This window comes from Papio anubis, chromosome 8 (assembly GCF_008728515.1).
Source record: "Papio anubis isolate 15944 chromosome 8, Panubis1.0, whole genome shotgun sequence".
Taxonomy (NCBI): Eukaryota; Metazoa; Chordata; class Mammalia; order Primates; family Cercopithecidae; genus Papio; species Papio anubis.
The window spans coordinates 64,214,628-64,237,671 of NC_044983.1; the positions used below are offsets into that span (position 1 = coordinate 64,214,628).

The 23,044-nt window shown below is 34.6% G+C and overlaps 1 protein-coding gene across 2 annotated transcripts in view; it reads left to right on the top strand.

Moving 5' to 3' along the window:
- The window catches only part of C8H8orf34 (chromosome 8 C8orf34 homolog), a 477,522-nt gene that overhangs the window by 175,906 nt on the left and 278,572 nt on the right, over window positions 1-23,044 (top strand). For both annotated transcript variants that reach the window (XM_009213159.4, XM_003902840.5), the window contains 2 exons: window positions 6,220-6,392; window positions 17,025-17,191. In XM_009213159.4, coding sequence (XP_009211423.2) covers window positions 6,220-6,392; window positions 17,025-17,191 — 340 coding nt within the window. The remainder of the gene's footprint in view (window positions 1-6,219; window positions 6,393-17,024; window positions 17,192-23,044) is intronic.

Below are 23,044 nucleotides of genomic sequence, written 5' to 3' on the forward strand. Positions count from 1 at the left end.
AACTTAGTAACAAATCTTGAGAGCCACAATTATCTCATTAATATGTTCTGAGTAAAATAAAAGCAATTTTCTCATTTTACATTGTTCATATTACAGTTTTAACATGTTGAGTAGTAAGACACAAATGGTTCCAGGTTTTTCACTGAATGTAATGTAAAGTTTTTGAGAAGAATATATGCTGTTAAGTAAATATCATTAAAGATTAACAATTCTTTGAATACTCTTTTCAACTGCTGATGTGATGTACTGGCCTTCAGCCAGTACACACAAATTGTGCTATGTATGAATCAGTTCACAGTAATTATTACAAAGAATAAGAGCTAGTGGGAAAAGAGCTAACAGTCTGCTTACATTACCATCTTTAATCCCTAACTTGAATTCAATGTGTATATTATTTTAAGGATGTTTATTATCTATTCCAAACATCTAATGTGTTTGTGTAACAGGATTGTGCTCCAAAACTTCCTTTTTTGAAATAGCAGGATCAAAATAATTTATCCAAACCTTAAGAGTTTATAAGAAATATTTTATTAAAAAATGACCATCTTGTAGACATTCTTCTGATATGGCTTAAAAAGTACATTAATCAGTGTTGTCTGGGAATCATTTACATGATTTTAGTTAGATGTAGAGATACTTCGTAGTTCACACCATATGCCCTGTTTTTCATTCTTGAGGATTTTAAAATTCATTCAAAATAGTTTATTTTCATGAAATCAGAATTACGCTATTTATTATGAGGAGAGCAAAGGAGTTTAAGACATGATCTCAGCCTTCCATAAACATCCAGTTTTATTAACAAGAGGAAATAGAGTCAGATAACTTGGAGTATAATCAAGTGTGCTGAGAACCAGTGGTCATAGTAGTTGAACTCTTGGATTAACCACTGAAAGCAGACTTCTTGGAGAGAGAGCCTAGGACAAGGTAACTACTTCCTGGATAGGTGAGCTTCTTGCTGATAAGCCATACTGCAGAAATTTGTAAGCTTTGAAAGAATTTTTGACTGGGAATGCTATTTATTTATTTATTTATTTGAGATGGAGTCTTGCTCTGTCACCCAGGCAGGAGTGCAGTGGTGTGATCTTGGCTCATTGCAACCTCCTCCTCCCAGGTTCAAGTGATACTCTTGCGTCAGCCTCCTGAGTAGCTGAGATTATAGGCATGTGCCAACACACCCAGCTAATTTTTTTTATTTTTAGTAGAGATGGGATTTCACAGTGTTGGTCAGTCTGGTCTCAAACTCCTGACCTCAAGTGATCCACCTGCCTGGGCCTTCCAAAGTGCTAGGATTACAGGTGTGTAATCTACCTATAATCCACGTCCTGCCTGCTTTTCTTATTAAACTTATGCTGACTTGCTTAAGAACCTCAAAACCTAGGGACCTCTATACTTGAAAGGGCAAAGGAACATGTATTTTTACATTACTAAAGAATAATAAGGATTTTAAAAGTTTATCTCTGAAATTTTAAATGTTTTTTACCCATGTATTTAAAATATTTTCAAATAATTTTTAAGTCATTTGCATTTTTAAATTACTTTTGCCATGGATTTTCTGTGTTATATGAAGTGTTTAGAACTGCTCTCTTCACTAAAACCCTTTCATAAAGATCTATGGAAGGATGTTTACTTAGCTTAGGCAAATATAAATAATATAACCAAAACTCTACTACTTTGATCTACTATGTTTAAAAAGGCTATATTCAATTTTTTTCAGATATATATACATTTTTAAAAGGAGAAAGTGCTCTTTGCTAACAATTTTTCATCAACACCAGAATCGGAGGAATATAAAGAGCTCTGTGAATTTAGAAAAATAAAAATAGTAGAGCCCCATTTTTCACTTGTAAAAGATTCACTTCCTAACTCCTCTGACTCTTGTTTGCAGCTCTTGTTATTGCTTTGCTTGTCAGCTATTTCTTACTAAATTTCTATGCCAGGTGGAGTTAAACATCCTGAATATCACACCATTTATTCTCTCTCTGTGCTCTACTTTTCAATAGCAATACATCTACCATTGCATTTGATTTCCTAGTAAGCAACCAAGGAGTTAGTTCTGATTCTGTACTGCTCTCAACTTTCTGATCATACCCAACTCTAAAACCTTTTTCACTCTTTGGCTTACAGTACCTAAACTCATCTATTTCTGTTGTTCCAGTGGTCAATTTCTTTGTTCATTTCTGTGTTTCAAGTCCCATCTACTTTGAGCCTATAGTTAGACAAATCTCCAAGCCCAATTCTGCCCCATATGCAAATGAGATTAATAACATTGAATTAATTATTCAACCTTTTAAATATAATATCTATAAAATGAAACTTTATAGGATAAAAACTGCACTGTCAATTCCCTGTTATGTTACTCTGCCCTTATTGACTACCATGTATCTATTCTTACTCAATTTGTCCGTTCCACAGTGATACATCAAATATATAGAAATGATTTGAATACAGTCCACACTCTTAAATAATTGTATCTGGCTTATACACAGAATTTTATGGTTTATCTGTGTCCCAAACCTCAGCATCACCCAATATACCCATGAAACAACCCTACATGTACACCTCCTGAATCCAAAATTTAAAAAAGGAAGAAAGCACAATTTATATTGAAGTTTGGTCATGTCCCTCGGTGAGACTACCACTGCTGAATCCGGTCCATGTTGAGCTTCAGCTTCCTCTTCTCTGAACTAGTATATTTAATTACAAAACACACATGTGGGGCCATTTATATATATATACATTTATATATAATCTTATTTTGTACTTTCCATGTTTGTATCTTTTCCCTCAAAATAAACAGAATAGCAATGAAAAACCTTTAGAATATGGATCATAGACTAAATACATTCAGTGTGCTTCCCCTGACCCTCCCTTTAAGGCCTTAAGTAGCAGACAGCCTCTAGTATATCAAGCCAGAAAAAGATGCCAACTCTCCAAACTCAAAGTCCAAGGTAGATTTAATGAACATTCTGTTGTTGACTTTTGATTTAGCATTAAAATTTGTGGCCGGGCGTGGTGGTTCACGAAAGTAATCCCAGCACTTTGGGAGGCCAAAGTGGGTGGATCATAAGGTCAAGAGATCGAGACCATCCTGGCCAACATGGTGAAAGCCCATCTCTACTAAAAATACAAAAAATAGCTGGGCATGGTGGTGCACACCTGTAGTCCCAGCTATTTGGGAGGCCGAGGCAAGGGAATCACTTGAATCTGGGAGGCAGAGGTTGCAGTGAGCCGAGATCGCGCCACTGCACTCCAGCCGGCGACAGAGCAAGACTCCATCTCAAAAAAAAAAAAAAAAAAAATTGTAAGTATGCAAAAAAAAGTGGTAGATACAGAGGAATATGTTACATAAATTGTGATTTAAAGAACAGTGGCAATCAAGGGTCTGGTTTTATTCTTTTCTCATACCTTGTACGATGATAAAATGTGCTTCAAAATGAAAAATATTGTGTGAGTCATTTCTGGTATGCATTTATTGTAAAACTATGATCAAGCATATTAAAGTAAGAATTAAAAGATGCAGATCTAAGGCTTAGCTTTCCCATTTAATATAAGTGATTGTTTGAAGTATCGGATTCTTTAGCTTTCTTTGGTCTTTTTGTATGAGACCTTGACATTTAAAGTAATAGTGCCCATTGCTGACTTAATTTTAAACGTAAACATAAACTTGGGCACTTACATCATGCAACTGTACTTTCTGGTCAGTCAGGAGATGCAGAACACACCTGTATTACTTTTGAAAAGTTATGAAAATTAAATCACAAATACACAAATATGTGTGTATATATAATAGTTTTTTTCTCAGAGACCTCAGCTCACTGAGAATACATCCACACACAACATTCAATACACAGTGACACACAGCAATTCTATTTTAAAAGCCCACAACGCAGAGCCTGTTAAATTACTTTTGCTATTCTCCAATAAAAGAAGTATAGAAATTGAGAGTGAGTATTTAGTGAATTTTGTAGCAATACGATATTTGTTGAATGAAAACAAATTTAAAACCCTTGGCTTATGTTTTATATGACTTTGTTTTGTAAAGATTGTTGTTTATGATTATTGGTTTTCATCATTTTTTATGAAAATATTGGTCCTGAGGGTTTGAAAATTAAAGCAAAACAAATTTTAAAAAATGGTCTTTCACCAGGGGGTAGAGGGGGAAGAATTTTATGGTTTAACTATGTTATTTACTAATTCATTTGATACAATAGGCTTTATAATTCTTATCATCCCCATTTTATAATTGGAGAAAATGAAATTCAAGAAATAAGTAACATTGTAAAGTCTCACAGATGGAAAAGTATTCTGAAGTTGTAAATCTGTTTGTAGATTTTTAAATTCAAAAACATGTCTTCACAATCACTGCTTTTAAAAGTAAATATACATTTAAAATTGAACAGTATTGTTAATTTTAATTTCTGTACTTCAAATAATATTAAATTATGGCAAATGCACATGCCCTTCTGATTTTTTGAAAACATTCATTTGATTGCATTATTTTACAGCTGAAATCCATTGTAGTGCTTTAATTTTCTGATGTGGGGAATGTAAGTATAGAAAGAGTTCAGATTACCTGCTAAGTTTTACAAACACTGGTTCTAAAATGTATCTGCTATATTTTCATGTAGGTTGGATTAAAATTAAGATATCTAGTTCTTTTCTGTCACTTGCTATTACTTGGAGAAATGCTTATCAAATATGTCCTAAATCGTATTTCATGTGTTGCTTTTGGTATTATATTTGTATGTTGATTATATATTCTATTGTATTATTATTAGATTATATTGCATTATATTCTGTACTGAAATGTAGAATATGTTGTGAAGTCTGAAGACTCAGAACACCATCTGAATTTGTAATGTTTTTTTATTTTTTTATTTTATTTTTATTTTTAAGACAGAGTCTTGCTCTGTTGCCCAGGCTGGAGTGCAGGGGCGTGATCTTGCCTCACTACAAGCTCCGCCTCCCAGGTTCACGTCATTCTCCTGCCTCATCCTCCTGAGTAGCTGGGACTACAGGCACCTGCCACCACGCCCGGCTCATTTTTTTTTTATTTTTTATTTTTAGTAGAGATGAGGTTTCACCGTGTTAGCCAGGATGGTCTCCATCTCCTGACTTCATGATCTGCCTGCCTCGGCCTCCCAAAGTGCTGGGATTACAGGCGTGAGCCACCACGCCTGGCCCACCGTCTGAATTTTTAAAGAACTGTTCAAGACTATTGTAATAGTAAAATTTATCACTAAACATATTTAAGCAAGGCCTATATTTTTCAGCTGAAGAGGCATTAAAAATGTATTTTCTCATATTTACTGTAGAATATAGAAATGATGTTGCAATGCAAAAAGAAGAAACTAAAATCACCTGTAGTTCCTTCATTCAGATAAAGGCACTATTACATTGTGATCTTATTCACCATTGTTTTCCTCAGCAAGCAAGCAGTTCTTTGCCTGTAGCAAGTCTTAATAAATGTTAGAGAATGAAGAAATGAATGAATTAGTGAACGAGAAACGGATATACACTCATATGAATTTTTTAAACAAAAGCTAGATTATACTATGAGTGTTGCTTTTTAACTTGTCCTTTTTTCACAAAACAAAAAATCGCTAGCAATTACATGTATTCTGTATTCTGCTACAGTAGCATTTTAATAGCTGTATCGTATCCTAGTCTATGAAAACAGATTACTAACATTTGTTGAATTAGTATAATATATCTGCCATTGATATTGCCCTGTTTCGAATTTCTACTGGATCCCGAAATGTCTAAAATGCTTTGCAATTGGAAGCAATACGCCCTTCGAGCCCTATCTCTTCTTGTCCGTGTCCCCTGACCCCAACCCAGTTTCCACCTGGGCCATTATTTACTATTTCCCAGCAGTGACACCAAGCTCTCTCCCTATGTGGGCCGCCCTGTTTACAACACACTCTTCCTTCTGCCTTGAATGCTCATCCCACACCTCTTTCCTGAGAGCACACATGCAGCCTTCCAAATTCAAAGCAAAGATTTCACTCCTGGGTCCTTTATCACAGTGACCTCAAGAATTAGCATAAATCACATAGAACAAACTATCTAGTAGAGTTGGAGGAAACTGAAGTTTTCTTTCAATTCAGAAAGACAAAAAGCATTTGATAGTCAAATCTCTAGGCAACTTTATTTCCCTGTTGTCCTGTTAATAAGAAAAAAGTCATCTAAGACAGCATATTCTTTTCTTCTCTTCAGGAAACAGTGGCATTTAATTCTTCTATTCTGAGGCCCCGTGTGATTGGAGAATGGATTGGTAGAGAAGAAAATGATGCTGATCCCCTCGCCGCTGAAATGCTACAGCCTCCAATTCCAAGAAGCAAAAATGACCAATGGGAAAGTGAAGATAGTGGCTCTAGCCCTGCAGGAAGGTGAGATGAGCTAGCTGTCTGCTGAGATTCTATATTACTAGTCATTAAAAGGTAAAGGGAAAATAAACCCAAGTGGTTTTTATGAAATCCCTTTTAGTAATTTTTTATGAAAATTATGTTAGTCTATACATAGGATACAAACATCAATTGCTGTCTCTTAAAATGAGGGTTTCAGACCTGCTTTGGGGTTTTGGTGTTGATTTTTTTTCTTCAAATCTAGATCACCATGTCTTTGCTACTGAAACCAAATAGAGAAATAATTTCAAGGATATGCTGCCAGTCAAGACCTACTATAATATTGAACAGAGAGTGGCTGGCTGTTAAGAATTGGAGAGGGGGGACTTCTGATGTACCAGAAAGATATTGTTAATCATCAGGGATAATAAAAGTATTAAATGTATAATAGACCGTAGGAGGCAAAGTTAATATTGACCATAAAGAGAGAGAAACCTTAGTTAGAACGATTTTAGAGTTGATAACTATGATTGAATATATTTATTAATATTTTCTTTGTATAATTTTTGAAACTACCATTATTTGTAAATGTGAAAGTCTATACTTTCATTTCGCTCAGACCCCTGATGCTTAAAATGGTGGCAGGAAATTTACCTTAAGTGCCCATGTGCTGGTAATAGTGAATTAATGTTGAATTGTCCAGATCTTATTTATTGGGAAAACTATATTCAGAGTAATTTTTTTTTTGTAATACCAGTTGCAATGAGTAAAACTCAAAACAAAAATGAAAACTTCTGCAAAGTATCTGGGATGAAAAATGTCATAGGAGGCATGGCTTAGACAAGACTGCGAAAACAAATACTCATGAATGGAAATGGGACAGGAGCTTAAGCTTTCTGTGAGTGTTACCAGCTGCCCATCACAGAAGAGTTTTTCCTATGCATAGCATAGCCACAGTAACTTGGTATTTTCTGTGTTAAATTTAGCAGCAACCAATAACTATTCTTTGTCAAGGAGAAAATTGTATTTTCTACAATGTAATAGCTTTCAGGGGTTCTTTGTGGTGACTTATCACTTGGCTGGAGGGAAGGAAATTCAGAATACTCATTAATGTGCTTCAGGCCTATAGAAAATTGATTCTATTTCCATGAGAAATAACTTTTAAATTATTTAAATAGTTGAAGTGTCTTGTAAGAGGAGAAGAAAACCATTTATAAAGATCCATTTACCTTCTTTGTGAAATGCCAGATCAATTTCATCTGTCAATGAGAGTAATTTTTTTAATACCAGGCTTATAAAACCTACTAGACCTTTATCTTTATTCATTGGTAAATCTTTAGTTCTTAAATGTAAAATTGAGAAATGTCCACTTTCATTTTACTTTCATTTAGTCATAATAATAATCAGAACTATTTATCGCAAGTGTTAGTGCTTCTATTTTCTTCCTAGCTTCAGTGAGCTCTTATTCCTGCTTGAATACTCAATAAGGGAGAACTTTTTCTCTAATCCTAGTGGACTCCCTTACCTAGAAAACTCAGTCCATGAACATGTCTCTTAAATGTTTGTCTTAATTTTTTTCTTTATTTTTCTGTCTTTAAATTATAAATTGAGGTATTACACTATGACAGAAAAGAGCTGGTGAAATTCTGCTCAGGTGCCCCCATTAGAATAGAAAGAATACATGCATATCTGAATTAAATTTCAAGAACAGCAGTAAACTATGGGCTAGAAACTATATTTTCTCCATCTTCTAATACAAAACAGGATTTTTGAATTTATACCAGCAACTCACACAGCGTTAGATTTGATTTGGATCAAGCAGAAAGGGTTGGAGAAAATTTTTTAATGACTCCAGAGTCTGTAACTATAGTATTAGCTTTTACACTTAAATAGAAATGAACCTGTACTATACTTTAATGACGAACTGACAAAATCATATCCTAGACTCCTGAAAGAGAAAACTTAATTTTCAAGCATGACTCCATCCATTTTTCACCCCACCCTCTCCACTGGGGCTGGCACATTTTTGTTGTCGTTTAACATCTGTTACATGAGTGACAAAGGCACTGGCTGACGCTAGGCATCTGCTAAATAAAGCTTATTGACAAGAAGAACTGTTTATAGTCTTATTTTTATTTCTTGCAGCCTTTCCTATCTCAATTTTTCTCTATTGTGTATTAAGTCTTACTCAAATGGCTACTGCAATGCTCCATCTTTGTTACATAGCCAGCTTTCCTTTTCCTGCAGAATAATAGACACATGATAGGCTAGAATTTCACCATTAGATTAGAAGGAATTAAATAAATGGCATAATAAACCTTGAGAGCTTTATGGGTAGAAGCTTACCCCCCTTTTTTAATGATGTATTGTATGTGAACTTCTTCCCGTAGGTCCCCCAAACATGACGTTGTATGAAGAGGTCAAGACGTACATTACAAATAGCTTGATACAAATGACACCTGAAGCATTAAGTGATAGTTAGAAAAGAAATTGTGAGGGTGATAAAGGGAAACTAGTAGAATAAGACAAGAGATACTAACATGGAGTCCTGCCACATCTTTCTTAGATTCTCAAAGCACTTCAGAATTGAGTGCTTAAGAAAGAAATTAAAGCATTTGAGCAAGAAAAGTGAGAGGAATTCACCAAAGAGAGAGGTGAATGTGTTGGGAAATGATTGAAGGTTTTCTGTGATTGTCAAATCCTACCAATTGGTATCAATTCCTATGGCTTGCCTAGCTATTTAGTGGGAAAACATATACATTCATTGCACATTTAGAGTTATTAAAAATAGTCCCACATTTATAATATAAATGTAAACAAAAATAGAGTTTAATAAGCCTATATAATCTTATTTTAAGCCATCTTAAACTTTGCAGTAGCTGAGTAATGGATTTTCTAAAATTACTTGTTAAATTGTAATGTGAATTTATAAATAGGCTCATCAGGCCTTGAAGCCTAATGAAGTTCCTCTACAGCTGAACCACCTTATTAAAACAAAATAATATCCATAAATACTGTAGATCTAGTGAATTGGCTTTATTTCTTAAGTGAACATGGTTATTAGATTGAAAATATGTCATAAAATAAAGAGAAAATTTTATAATTTAGAAATGTGTATGAAATATTAAAATAAAAGCTAAATTCACTGCCCATTAAGAAGTTTTCTTTCCATTAAAAGTCATAATTGCTTCTAACATATCTGTGAATAAAACCTGGAAATGGTCCCCTTCCTCTTAGAATTTTTTCTATTGGCAGAAAGAGACAAGCAGTAAACAAGCGAATATACAAATATATGCCGTAAATTCAACTAGTGATAGGTATGATGGAAAATAAATCAAATTTAGTAATTTAGAAATAATCTAACATGCAAATTTAAGCATAAATAATTTTAATTGATTTATACGTAATCTGCCAAAGAAACCAAAGAACAGAAGTCTTGAAAATATCTAAAACACACAAAAATTATACCTCATAACTTATAAATTTCTTAATTTCTTTTTTCGTACAAGTTCAATCCAAAACAAATTTCTTTTTTGTTTCCCCTTGATGCATTTTATTTGTAAGTATGCATTACATCCCTAGAAAAAGAATCCCAGGATTTTCCCTCCTGTGTGTTTTCATCTTGCTTCTTTGTGGTCCACAATGCCAGCTGAGGTTGTCAGTACAATGAAACCAAACTGGTCAGATGGGAGCAGATTATGCTGCCATTTTTTTAGATCTTTGAGTTGCACATGAAACCTGGGGCTGATCACTCCACACTTGTTTAGTCTGCCTGCAAGGTTCACAACAATCTTTCCAACTCTGTGATCATCAATGATTTCAGATTCGCCTGTGGAACCATGCTTCGTCATCACAGTGAGAAACTGGACGATGACTTGGAGCATGACTTGATAAGAACCTGGTATTTGTCTCTCTTTTTAGCATTGTGGATGCTCCTGAGAATATCAGCCAGGACATTCATGTGAACCATTGTGGCAGCATGGGAAGATGGCAGCAGGAAGAGAGAAATTTCTATCTTTTTTTTTTTTTTTTTTTGAGACAGAGTCTCATTCTGTCACCCAGGCTGGAGTGTAGTGGTGTTATCTTGGCTCACTGCAACCTCCACCTCCCAGTTCAAGTGAGCCTCCCACTTTAGCCTCCTGAGTAGCTGGGACTACAGGTGCTCCCCACCATGCCTGGCTAATTTCTTTTAAATTTTTTGTAGAGATTGGGTTTCACTATGCTGCCCAGGCAAGTCTTGTATTCCGGGGTTCAAGCAATCCACCCATCTCAGCCTCCCAAAGTGCTGGGATTACAGGCATGAGCCACCATGCCTCGCCAAGGCAACTTTCTTTTTAAAACCAAAAGAGCATACATTTAATTTCAGATCATTGATGATGTCATTTCGACAGGTTCAAATTTTTCTTTTTATTTATTTAGTATTCATTTGCTTTTGTTAATACCAGGTAATGTGCTAGATACTGGATAAGACCGACATGACAAAATATCCTAGACTCAAAGGAATTGCTTAAAAGTGGAGGAGAATGATTTTTAAAAAGTTTTATTTCTGCTCAGTTCACACAATGCTAGGTATATGACAAGCACTTAAGTGTCTGCTGAACTGATTCTAAAAACATCATATTTAAATCTGCTTAAAAAGCTCTTGTGCATAAAAATCTATATGCAACAATTGAGTGCGAAACTTTTCATGATCTCTTCAACTTCCAAGGGTTTAGCATGAAGAGCTCCCTTTAATTAATGACTGGAGTTAAAAAAAGGGCACAGGTTCAGCCTACAAGACTGTGAGGGTGAACTCAACAAGCTTAGGAGGTAGTCCAAGAAATCATCCAATTTTTCACCAAAAAGAATGCATGGAATCCAATCAAACTAATGTTTACCAACCTATGCTCAGAAGGAAAGTGTGAAACTAAATGGAGCAAGCTCAGGGCCATGAGGGAGACAGGGGTCAGGAGGAGGAGGGCCAGTGGTCAGAATGAAGGCTCAGGAGGCTCCACCTGCTCAGGCAGGCCCATGGGGGAGGGTCTGTGGGGTGACCTCTTTAAACTGTTCCTTTCCATTTGATCCTGTTTAGAAATCCCTCTTTTAAACCAAAGCAAATGGATTCCTTGAGTATATGAACACCAAATTGAAATATTAACTGCTAGTCTTTCTCATCAGGCCTCTTTTTGTTCCCTTTCTCTCGATGTGAGATATTACTGCTCAAGAGGAGGTGTTCACATATCCAGGATGCTCCCCCTTGTGTTCTCTGAACACATAATGATATTAATTACCACTTAGAGACTGCTCTATGTGCTTTGCATATCTTAACCCATTTCATCCTTATGAAAATACTATTATTCAGAAATGAGAAAACTAAGTCCCAGAGTGGCTACATCCCCATGCCAAAACTGATAGCCATTAGGTCACTGAGCTTGGCTGCCTTGCTTCAAATTCTGTGCATTTAAATCCTTTGCTCTACAGTCTCTCTTCAGAAAGCTGTTCTAAGAATCCTGTTATTAAGCTTTAGGTTCAAATCTGGGAAAGAGGGGCCTCAGAACCCTAAGTGCTCTTAGAAAAACCCCTCTTGTTCTGATCTCACTCGACACTGTCTGCATGAACACTCCTGCGTCCCTGCAGTAGGCTGCTGTTTTTTCTTAATGGTTGTAGGATCCACAGGCTGTGGGACTGGAGAAGAGGGTGGTGTCATCCTTTATCCTCTGCTGCTTCCAGATCTTGCTGTCTCCTCCCTAAAACAATCCCCAGTTCTGCATCTTGTTCTGAATTTCCCAGTGTGTTAATTTCCCACATCATCTTCTAGCAATAATTTGCTAACTGTCAGTCATTCCCCTTTCTCTGAATATTCAAACATCCAGCTCCTGTAACTCTCCCCAGTAGCTTTGCTACGTTGATGAAGTCAGCGTCAATATCATCGGTAATCCTTCCCCAAATCTGGCCTCTTACTTCCTTTGCCTACTCTTTGCCACGTATCTTGAATTCCACCCTACCTCCCCCATCACTCTCTCTGTCATATCGTAGACCTTCTCATTCTCATTATCTGCAAATCCATGGTATCAGTATCAGGCACCTCACTTTCTGACTAGCACCTCTCATCTTTCTGGTTCATTGCCTCTAACACTCAGCTTTAATTGGGACCCCCAAAACACTGAGACTGCCAATGTTTTATTGTTTCTCACCCACCTTGTTCTTAATTTTTCTCCTTAGTCAGGTTTATCTGTGCCCCATCATGGTAATTGGTCCCTTGGATATGCCCTCAACTCTTCTGCTCCTCTTTTCCTGTTTTACTCTCCTGGAAAAACTCTACCATGTTTAAATTAATTGTTTCCCTATTCTGTGGCTGAACCAACCTAGGCTAGAGAAGGACACATGGCCACACTGGCCAGTGTCACTGAATTCACGACCACCAAACTCCAGGGGCACACTAATGCTACCTGGCGATGCAGCTGCACCTGCCTCTGCCATTCGCATATTCACTCTCCTCAATGATGACTTCACGTTTTTCCTGCTGTCCCCCAATCTCCAACACGTTTCCCCCCATCCTTATTCTTAACTAATGACTCTGTTTCCTGTTTCAAAGAGAAAATAGCTGCAGTCATAAAGAAAACCTCCATAAGCTTCTCCAGCAGACTCTCTGTGCACCTGGCTCATCTGTGCTCAGGTTTTCTGCTCTTCCCTATGGCAATGGGTGAGTCACTCATGCTCCACCTAGGGCAACCTCCTCCACTCCGCGCTAGATCCTTACTCTAACTCACCCATGTAAGTTCATCACTTCTCTTCATTCCCTGCACCATTCCTTTCTCCTAGATCATTCCCCTCAGCATGAAGGTATGATGGAACATCTCTCGGAAAAATGACGCCTCCCTGGCCCCAGCTATTATTGTTCTCTGTCTTTCATTCACTTTACAGAGAAACTCCTCACAGTAGTTTCCTTGTGTGCACTGACCCCTCATTTTGCAATCTTTTCCAGATAGAATGTTATTCCCACCACCTATTGAAAGCAACCTTGTCCATGTCACAGGATGACCTCTTGTCCAAGTTACCCAGTGTCATTCAAATGACCTCTGCCTTCTGAAATTCCAACTTCAAGTCTCAGCCCCCATCTTACTTGAACTAACAGCAGTGTTTGAGATTTTGTCTCTCAGTTATTTATTCAAATATTTTCCTCACAATCCTTATCTGTAATAGTGAAATTCAAAATGCTTTGAAAACCAAAGTTGTTTTCATAATTCATTATAGCGAAACCTGATCTGAACCCTGCAGATTATTTATCCCACTCAGTGGGAATGCTGATACATAATAATGGAGAAATACTGATGTATTTCGTAAGAGGGTGAGGCCACAGACCCTCTGGAAGGTATTATATAATATAGAGTTTATGCAACAGAACACGTCCAGCCCCAAGGATTCTAGAAAAACAGTTATGGACCTGGAATAAAATTCTAAGTTTATATTTGGATAGATATACTCTTTTTCTGTAAGTAGGCATGTTTTGGTGATATGTTGGCCTTTTAGAAATCATTATATTATGTTTTATAAATAGACATTCGATTTATGCTTATTCATATAAAATAACATTTCAAGATACAGCGTATATTAATTTTGCACAAAATATTTAATATCTAACCATCCTATATATATATATTTAGGTACATAGCAAGCAGAAGCAGTTGTCAGAATGTACATATAACATCTGCTTCAGACTGTTACACTTTGTGAATTATTATTTAACTCCTAAGGGAGAAAATTGCCTTAAAGCCATAACTGTCTTTTTACATGAAAACATAAAATATATATAAAGTATAATATTCTATTAACTTTTGTTAAGTTTACAATATAAAATTTAAAGTTATGAAGGAAAATTTAATTGATTTATTAAACAGACATAAATAGAGCTATTTGCCAGGGACTGTTGTGCATTTATTAACCCTTTTTAATAGTCCAACCACTGTATTATTAAATACATTGGAAGTACTACAGTAATCTGCATTATGGATAACGAAACTGAGGAAAAGAAAGGAAAATTAACTTGCCCCAAATTATTCATCTTGTAAATGGACTATGTTCAATTGTCATTCAAAACAATATCTATATCCCTTCTAGTAATCAAAAGCAAATGGGGCTAAAATAATACATGAATATTGTATTTTAAATGAATTTAAGATAAAATAATTTAGGTGTTACTTAACATGTTAGATCTATCAGCTAAGAAATCCAAATTAAAATTTTGTTTTCATTGGTTTTGTTTACTTCTCAATGAATAAAGTTGGTCAAGGAAGACTTTAACATTGTTACATTGTTCTCAGTTTAGAAGACACATAATGCAATGATGCAGAGGACAGATGTCATGGCAAGAGACTGGAGCTAAATAAACTTCCTTCCATTTTCAAGTGAATATTTATGTTTTATCTCCACTATTAAAGAGTAAACATAATTTTCTTTAATTATTTGGAATGATATCAAGGGTTAGTCAAATTAAAAAATTACTTAAAAAGGGATGCATTTTTACAACCTCTTAGCAACAATCCCATTTCTGTTGGGAACCTAAGTTGGGAAGGAAGATAAAATTAAAATAAATATTGCTAACATGTGTTGCTTTCATGTATTTGTTCTTAATTTTTCCCTCACCTTTTTATTTTTAAAAGTTTCAAACCACAGAACATTTACAAGTAGTAATACCAAGATCCACATACCCTCCACCTATATTCACCGATCAACATTTTACCATCTTTATTTTGTCTATGACCTATTATCTATATATCTATCATATATCATATTCTATTTTTTGCTGGACCATCTAAAAATAAATTATAAAATGTTAATCGTTATTCTTCAGCATGTATTTCTTAGGAATAAAGCTATTTTCTTATGTACCCATAATATAATCATCATATCAAACCAATCCCACCATAAAGTTATCTGATATAAAGTCCATTTTCAGATTTCTTCAATTTTTCCAGTAAAGTCCTTTATGGATTTTTGTATACTTGTTTATTTCTTTTTTATCTGGCACCTAATAAAGGATCATGTGTGGAATCCAGTTGTCAAGTCTTTTTAGTCTTCTATAATCTACAACAGTCCTCTGCCTTTTGTTTCCTTTTTCTGACATTTACATTCTTCAAGACTATGGGCCAGTTATCTTGAAAAAATTCCTCAAATCTGCATTTGTCTGATTGTTCTCTGATTAAATTCAGATTAGACATTTTTGGAAAAAAAAATTCTACATAGTTGATGGGATGTACTTTCTTATTATATCATATCAGGAAGTACATAATGTCAAATTGTCCAGTATTATTGGTGATGCTAAGTTTGATCTCTTGGTCCAGGTGATGTCCACCAGATTTTTCCAGTGTAAAGATATCAGTTTCCCTTTCTAATTAACAAGTTGTGTCACTTCTGTTTGGACAAGATGGCGCAGACTAATTACTTTCTGCTGCCCCTCACTACATACCCATATAAACCCTGAAATAAACAAGAGGCACCAAAAGAGAACTGTGACAAGGGTCAAGAGGAAGGTGGAATGGTTAGGAACCTGAGGGCTAGAGGAACAGCTTAGCAGCAGGGCTCCTTGCAATTCCCCGCTCAACAGAATTAGGGGCATTTCCTTGCTCCCAAAGTAACAAGAGAAGGTGGCCTATGCAGGTTATTTCTTCCCCTGATTGAACAGTAGCCACCCCAACACCACCAGGAGAAGCCAAAGACATAGGCCAGGGGAATTGACGATTCTCGCTGACAATAAACGGTTAGGGGACATGCTTTCCTTCCCTGCCAGACTTGAGCCTCCCTTTCCCCACTAAAGGTGCTAGGAGAGCTGAGTGGCAACAGTGAATCTACCTCGGTGGCAAGAAAGTATCTACCTCAAAACATCAGGAAGGAAGAAAGGCAAACAGAAACAGCAGAAATACTGCTATATACAATGGACTATCCTCACGAGTTTTGGAAATGATATTTAACTATTGAAACAAAAATTATAACACCATCTGATACTCAATAATATTTAAAAGTAGGGAAACTAAAGGGTCCAAAATGGAAGTAAGGTATCTATACTTCACCCCAAGTGGTAAATGTTGACACTAATACAACAGTCTACTGAATGTGGTACAATACACATACACATTGTAACAGGAAGAGCAGTCACTAATAAAACTATACAAAGAAATAGACTCAAAAGCGCTGTAAATAAAAGCAAGACAATTCAATGAGGGAGAGAATAGTCTTTTTAACAAATGGTGTTGAGACAACTATATACACATATGCAAAAGAATTTAAAGTTGAGTATTTTAAAACATCTTAATATAATAGTTTAAAGTATTTATTTCATTGAAAGTGTTTTCCTTAACATGCATTTGCTTTGTAAATCAGGGACTCATAATCTGGACTTTCTAGCTCTTCTTTAAAAATCAGAAGACTCATCGAGTAGACTTTAATTTCCACATGGCAACAGTAGGTAGGAGTAAATTAGCACCTGCCCTCTTAAGTGAGCCAAATTTCAGTTTCCCCATACTCGCTTGGGAATTCCTTTGCGAGACACATGGGTGTCCAAGAAAGATGATATTTCCATTATCCTTGGAGAAAACTTTAGTAACATGTCCACATATGTATGTAATAAAATAACCAAAAGGAAATTTGTTTGTAGATTTTCTTTACTTATCACAGCTAATTAACATTTAAATATTTCTTCAGCTTAAAGATGGAGCCTAAGAACAAAGGGTTAAAACAGCAGCAACAGCAACATAAGAAACTCCTGGCCGCAATGCTCTCTCAAGATTCTTTTGAGTCCATCCACAGCCCTACCCCATCTGTAACAGAAGAAGATATTGATAATGAAGATGATGCAATGGAATTGCTGGGTAATTTTAAAAATTAATAATTTCTCATTTTCTTCTCTGGCATTGTAAAAAATATGTAGTGATTAAGAGATTTTAGAAGTTTTGAATAGCCTTGTCTTAGGGAAAAGAAACCATTTAGTACACATTTTATTTACATTAGACTCTCATAAAGTTGCATGTAAGAACTAAATTGAAACACCCTAAGCATGTGAATATTTATTAGACTGTATTTTGTGCTTTGTGTGTGCTGCACTTTGCCTTCTGACTACGTAATGAAGCTTTATTCTGTGTGCACCTGTGATCAAAATTCAAGTCTGTCTGCTTTAATCTCTGATAATAATTGCCTTGTTTACATCTATTGTCTATAAAATATACCCAAAGTACATATTTCAGCTCTCACCCCAAAATGTCCCCCTGTTATTTTGAGGATGCTTTAGAAAAATAGAATAAAGTTAAAAGGGACAGATAGTAAATTAGTGTTTTATGTTTTCCATAAATGACAGGAACGTTTGCAGAGATTTCAAAGTTTCTTCAGGTCTGTTACTTTCATGAAAACCTTATTAATCTTGTATATGTAAGATATCTTTTTATATTTTTAATGTGGTATGTGTATGTTTTTGCATCATCAGAAATCTCTTCATATATATTTTTAAACTGAACTTCTCTTTGGAACATCATTTTTCTGAAGGAAGAAAATGAAATGTTATTTCAGAGTGATCCACATATAAAACAGTGAGTTTTTAAGTCAGTGGTATCAATTATTCTGTTAAAAATAAAGAGTATAATTTTTAAATACTCCAAAACAATATACTATTGTGTTTTATTTAGAAAGAGAATAAATAATATAATTATTTGAAAGCCTTAAACACATTTTACATATAGAATATGGAATCTCAGAAAACTATAGGCCATTTTCTGAAGTTTTTGTTAAAACATGAGATTCCTTGGTTTTAAGTGTTATCATTATAAAAAATGATATATTGTCTTCCCGCATAGGCCTACAAAGATTTTATTTAGTCCATGGTGACAGGTTTGAAAGATATTTTCTGATGCTGTAAAAACTGCATTCATGCTGGCATTAAGGAGACTGTATCATGGCGTTTTCATTACGTGCTGTTGGTCTCTTCCAATTGGGTCTTTTCCTCACCTCCAAATCATTAACATGGCAAACGTGCCCTATGTGGCAGTGGTAGCGTCATTCAACAAACATTTACTGAGCACTTACTATATGCTAGCACTTGGCGTGGGCCTGGGAACATAAAAGTAAAATCATTATCATCTGTGTTTGAAGGAATTTTACATTGTAATGTTCAAGATACAAACGTAACTACGTCACTACCTGCGCTAACTGGATGAAGCACACGGTTGTATATAGGGGTAACAGCTAAAGCAGAGGTAAGGGATGGTGATCCAGGAATGTTTCCTAGAGAAGCCGATTCCTCTGGCTAGTCCTGAAAAGCAAATAGATGTAAATTCAGCAGGCGGGGTGTGGTCTTTGTAGGTTTGCTCACGTAGGTGTGGGCTGCTTTGTGATTGTGCTCCATAACTACGCCTGTAAATGGTTCCTCTGCTTTGGACAGTAGCAGGGAAGGGGCAAGTGAGATCCAGGGTTTCTTTCAGGAGATGCAGGTGTTCACTCCATGCTGGTACTCCCTAGATCTCAGCTGCCCTGACTGAAGGTTCTAGTCTCCCAAGCTGAAGACCAAGGATTGAGTCTTGGAGACTGTCTAATGATGAGCAATTAATAACTAGTCCTCATTAATTCTTTATTTAGACATTTTAGCCTGTGGTCTCAGCAAGTTTAATAATAAGAGATAGTTGAAGGTTTGGACTTTCTCCATGTAATTCCACATATCTCAGCCCAGGTGGCAAGCAGTATAATAATGTTGGTCTCTAGGTCATGAGATTATCCCGTGATAGCTTGGAATGTTACAAGTCCACTGGGCTTTCCCCTAAAATAATACCATATTCAATTTCCTGTTTTTGAAACCGATTCCAGTGAAACACATGTGATTGTGTCTATTTGAGAAAAATACGCTAAGTTCTTGGAAATTTAAGTGAAATTAAATTTTATAGAGTTTATGTAGAATCATTGTAAGATGCAATAGAGACATCTGATATTTAAAATCTTTTTGCATCTGCAACATTTTGTAGATGAGTTTGCTATAGCTTATGTGTTTTTAAATGTTTAACTTGTCTTTGTTATCTATACCAAGATATAACTGTCTGAAAAATATTTATTATGCATGGAAAGCACTCTGTAAACCTTGTGAAGTGATAAATAAGTGAAAGGTATAATTATTAGTTGACATTAATATAAAAAAGGACTATTCCTCAATAAAATTGGTTGATTTGAAGGGAAATAATCCTTTTAGTTGAACTAGTAGAAGTTAGTAATAACTATTGACTCTTGTTTTGTTTATTAAGGAAACTATCATTGTTAATATATACTGATTAATATTTAATTATTCACAGTTGTTTATATATTTGTGGATGTCTTTTCTAAATGTTTTAGGCATATGAAAATATTATAGTACAACACCTGTAATTTTTAAGTAGATTAAATATTTTCTGTATGATTACTTTAAATGCTCCTTATAAATTCACATTACAAAAGTAGCTTAATATGGAATTAATACTTTTCAGATAATAAAACATACAAACTTGTGAATGTTTAAGATACAATCATTTTAAGCACCTCGGAAATTGGTGCTGTAATTATAGAAGACATTGAATAAAATGTCTGCCAAGTCATTTCATGCTCAAATATAAGATATTTTCAAATATTTTAGTACAAATATTTTAGTAATTGTTCTGGCAATTAATGACCACTATGAATAAAATGTTATAGAGAATCTTCACATATTTTTAAAAATTAATAAAATAAACAGTTTTCAAAAATGGAATGACAAGTTACAATGGTAGAATGAGAGATTTATTGCTGGGCATAGTGGCTTAAGCCTGTAATACCAACACTTTGGAAGGCTGAGTTGGGTGGATTGCTTGAGCCTAGGAATTTGAGAGCAGCCTGGGAAACATGACGGAAGCTCATCTCTACAAAAATTACTAATATTAGTTGAGTGTGGTGGCATGCACCTGTCGTCCCAGCTATTGGACTGAGTCTGGAAGGTCGAGTTTGTAGTGAGCTGTGGTTGTGCCACTGTAGTCCAGCCTGGGTGACAGAGGGAGACCCTATCTTAAAAAAAAAAAAAAAAAAGAAGAAGAAAAAGAAAAGATCTATAAAAATTCCTGTATATTTTACTACATTAATTGTCAGAGAACATTTGAGTAACTTCATTAGTTTAAAAGATATTTCACCTTGGAAACATGTGCCCATCTTTTCTTACATTAGATGCATTTTCATCTTACTCTTGTTGAAAGGCGAGTTTCAGTCATGTTTTTGATTATTCTCTTTATGATTGATATTCATTTAAAAATATCATCAATATTATTTGAAAGATACAACTACTTTTCTTATAATTCTAATATGGGGTATTACTATCCCATACAATTTGTAAAAGTTTATTAAAAATTTATTAAACTTTCTCAGAATTGATGTTGAGGCAAGTATCTAAAAATCAACTTCCAAAGATGCTAAAAAGGAAAACAATATTAATTATGGTTTATACTTTTTGGTCTTAGCCTGTAATTATATAAAATCCAAAATCAAAAGTAAAATTGCATTGCAACAAGGTGATTGCAAGTACATTTTATCTGTTTTAAAATGAATAATCAAGAACAAGTATAATTATACCGGGATTCTTTGCTGAATATAGTCATTGAGTTTCTATTACCTTAACATGTTACCAAATTTTGTAAAATAAAAACAGTTTACTAGAAGGAGTTAACACATTAAGGTGATCATTTGACACTTTTTTTCTTACATTCTGATCAATCTTTATAAAGTAAATACTCACTCTCTGTTCTGTTTTTTAAATTGGTGGCTTCTTAAAGAGGAATGCACCCACGTTGGCAAAATAAAAACATGCCTTTTGCCTAATGAGAAATGAATGCTGTCATTTGGTGATGTAAAATTTCTTTAAAAAGGAGAGAGAGGGAGCACTAAATGTTTAAAGAAAAATCTACCTACCTATGCATGTACCTATAAAGTATGTAAAATAATCTAAAACACAAAGGACTATACATAGAAACTCTTTTTATCTTTTTGTTTCTTTTGATCTTTTGAATATTGGTCATTGGAAGTAAACAGGATAACAGAAAATTTATTACTTTAAAATGAAGTTTCTTCATAAAAAAGATTATTCATAAGAAATCTAAGGACTTTCTTTTTCTTTTCTTTCTCTCCTTTTTTTTTTTTTTTTTTTTCTTTGTAAGAGATGAAATCTTGCTTTGGCTAATGCAGTTTGTATCACTTTCTTATGTCCTCCTTCCTGATATATTTTATAGGAGCACTTCAAAAATGAACTGCTTAGAGTAGGAAAAATCACATAAGTTATGAAATAATTCTAGCACAGACTTGAGAAAATGGTTTCTTTATGATTTGTTTTCATCATATTATCGTGTTAAAAAGCTTTATTTAGGATTCTTTCTTTGTTTTTGCTAAATGTGACTCAGTCCCTTTTATTACCTTCTAGATTTACTTGTTTTGTATTTAGAATTGTTTTGTTTTTCATACTATTCATTCTTCACTTTTGTTTCTTTTCAGCAAAATATTAAAACATTTGCAAATGATAGAGATTATCCTTTAAATAAATATAAACCTGCATGGCACCAAAATATATACATCATCCTATGTGATTTACTTTTATGGTGTTTAGTAAGAAATATTGCTTTACTTTTCTGTAGAAAATTTCCAATGGTAAAAATAAATCAACATAGTAGAATAAATGTCAGTAGTTTGAAAGTGAAATCTAAACTCATTAACAAATTATTGACAAATGCCTCTTATCTCAATTATACACCTATTGGAAAAGTTCTTTAAGACACAGCCGTTTCCAATATATTTGTGAAAAGAGTTGTTTAAAACCTATTTATCACTTTGAATAAGTTACACGTTTTTTGACACATACCAATAATATAGAATAATATATTTTTTCATGTTTATGTTACAGCTTTTCACTGAGTACCTTGCAAAGGCATGAGACACAGAATGATATGCATATGTGGTGGTGTTAGTGGTGTATGGCCAAAGCACCAGCTTATACTCTAAAGACCCAGGTCTAGCCCTTATGCTAGCTGTTGCTAATATTGTCACCTCAGGTAAAAGTAATTAATTGTAAAGTACTAGTGACTACATATGACCTTGCTACTCCACAGGGATGTTGAGAGGATTAAAAAAAAATGAGGTATTTCTCTAACGTGCATTTATTTTTTTTCTTTTTGTCATGACTAACAGGAATATTTGACAAAAGACACTAGAATTTCTATACGAAGCTTTTCTTCCAGATAAATTTATATCCTCGAACCCAGATACATTTTGTATGCTATAGACAAAGGAAAAAAGAAAGCTTTCTTTAGTTTTGGGAAATTGCCTACAAACAGCAAAAATTTATGTTTCCCACAACACAATAAAATTAAATACTTGGAAGGATAAGAGGTAAAGCTATATATGTATTTGCAAGCCAAAATGTTGGCTATATCAATACAAAGCACTACATTTTTCATTTTTAACATGGGTATTAAAGCAAGGATAGATGATTAGGTTAAGATGTATAGAAAATTATTCTACTGTCTTTCATTTTCTTCTGTGTAAGTGTGTAATTCCTAGCAGGAAAAGAAAAATGTTTTCTGCCTACACATGTATCTCTAGTAGCAAAAGTTGGGCATAGGGTAGGAATAAGGTGGAGAGGCAAGGAGATATAGAGAAGTTAGAAATTAGTACTATATGTTTACATGCTTTATGTAAATAAAATT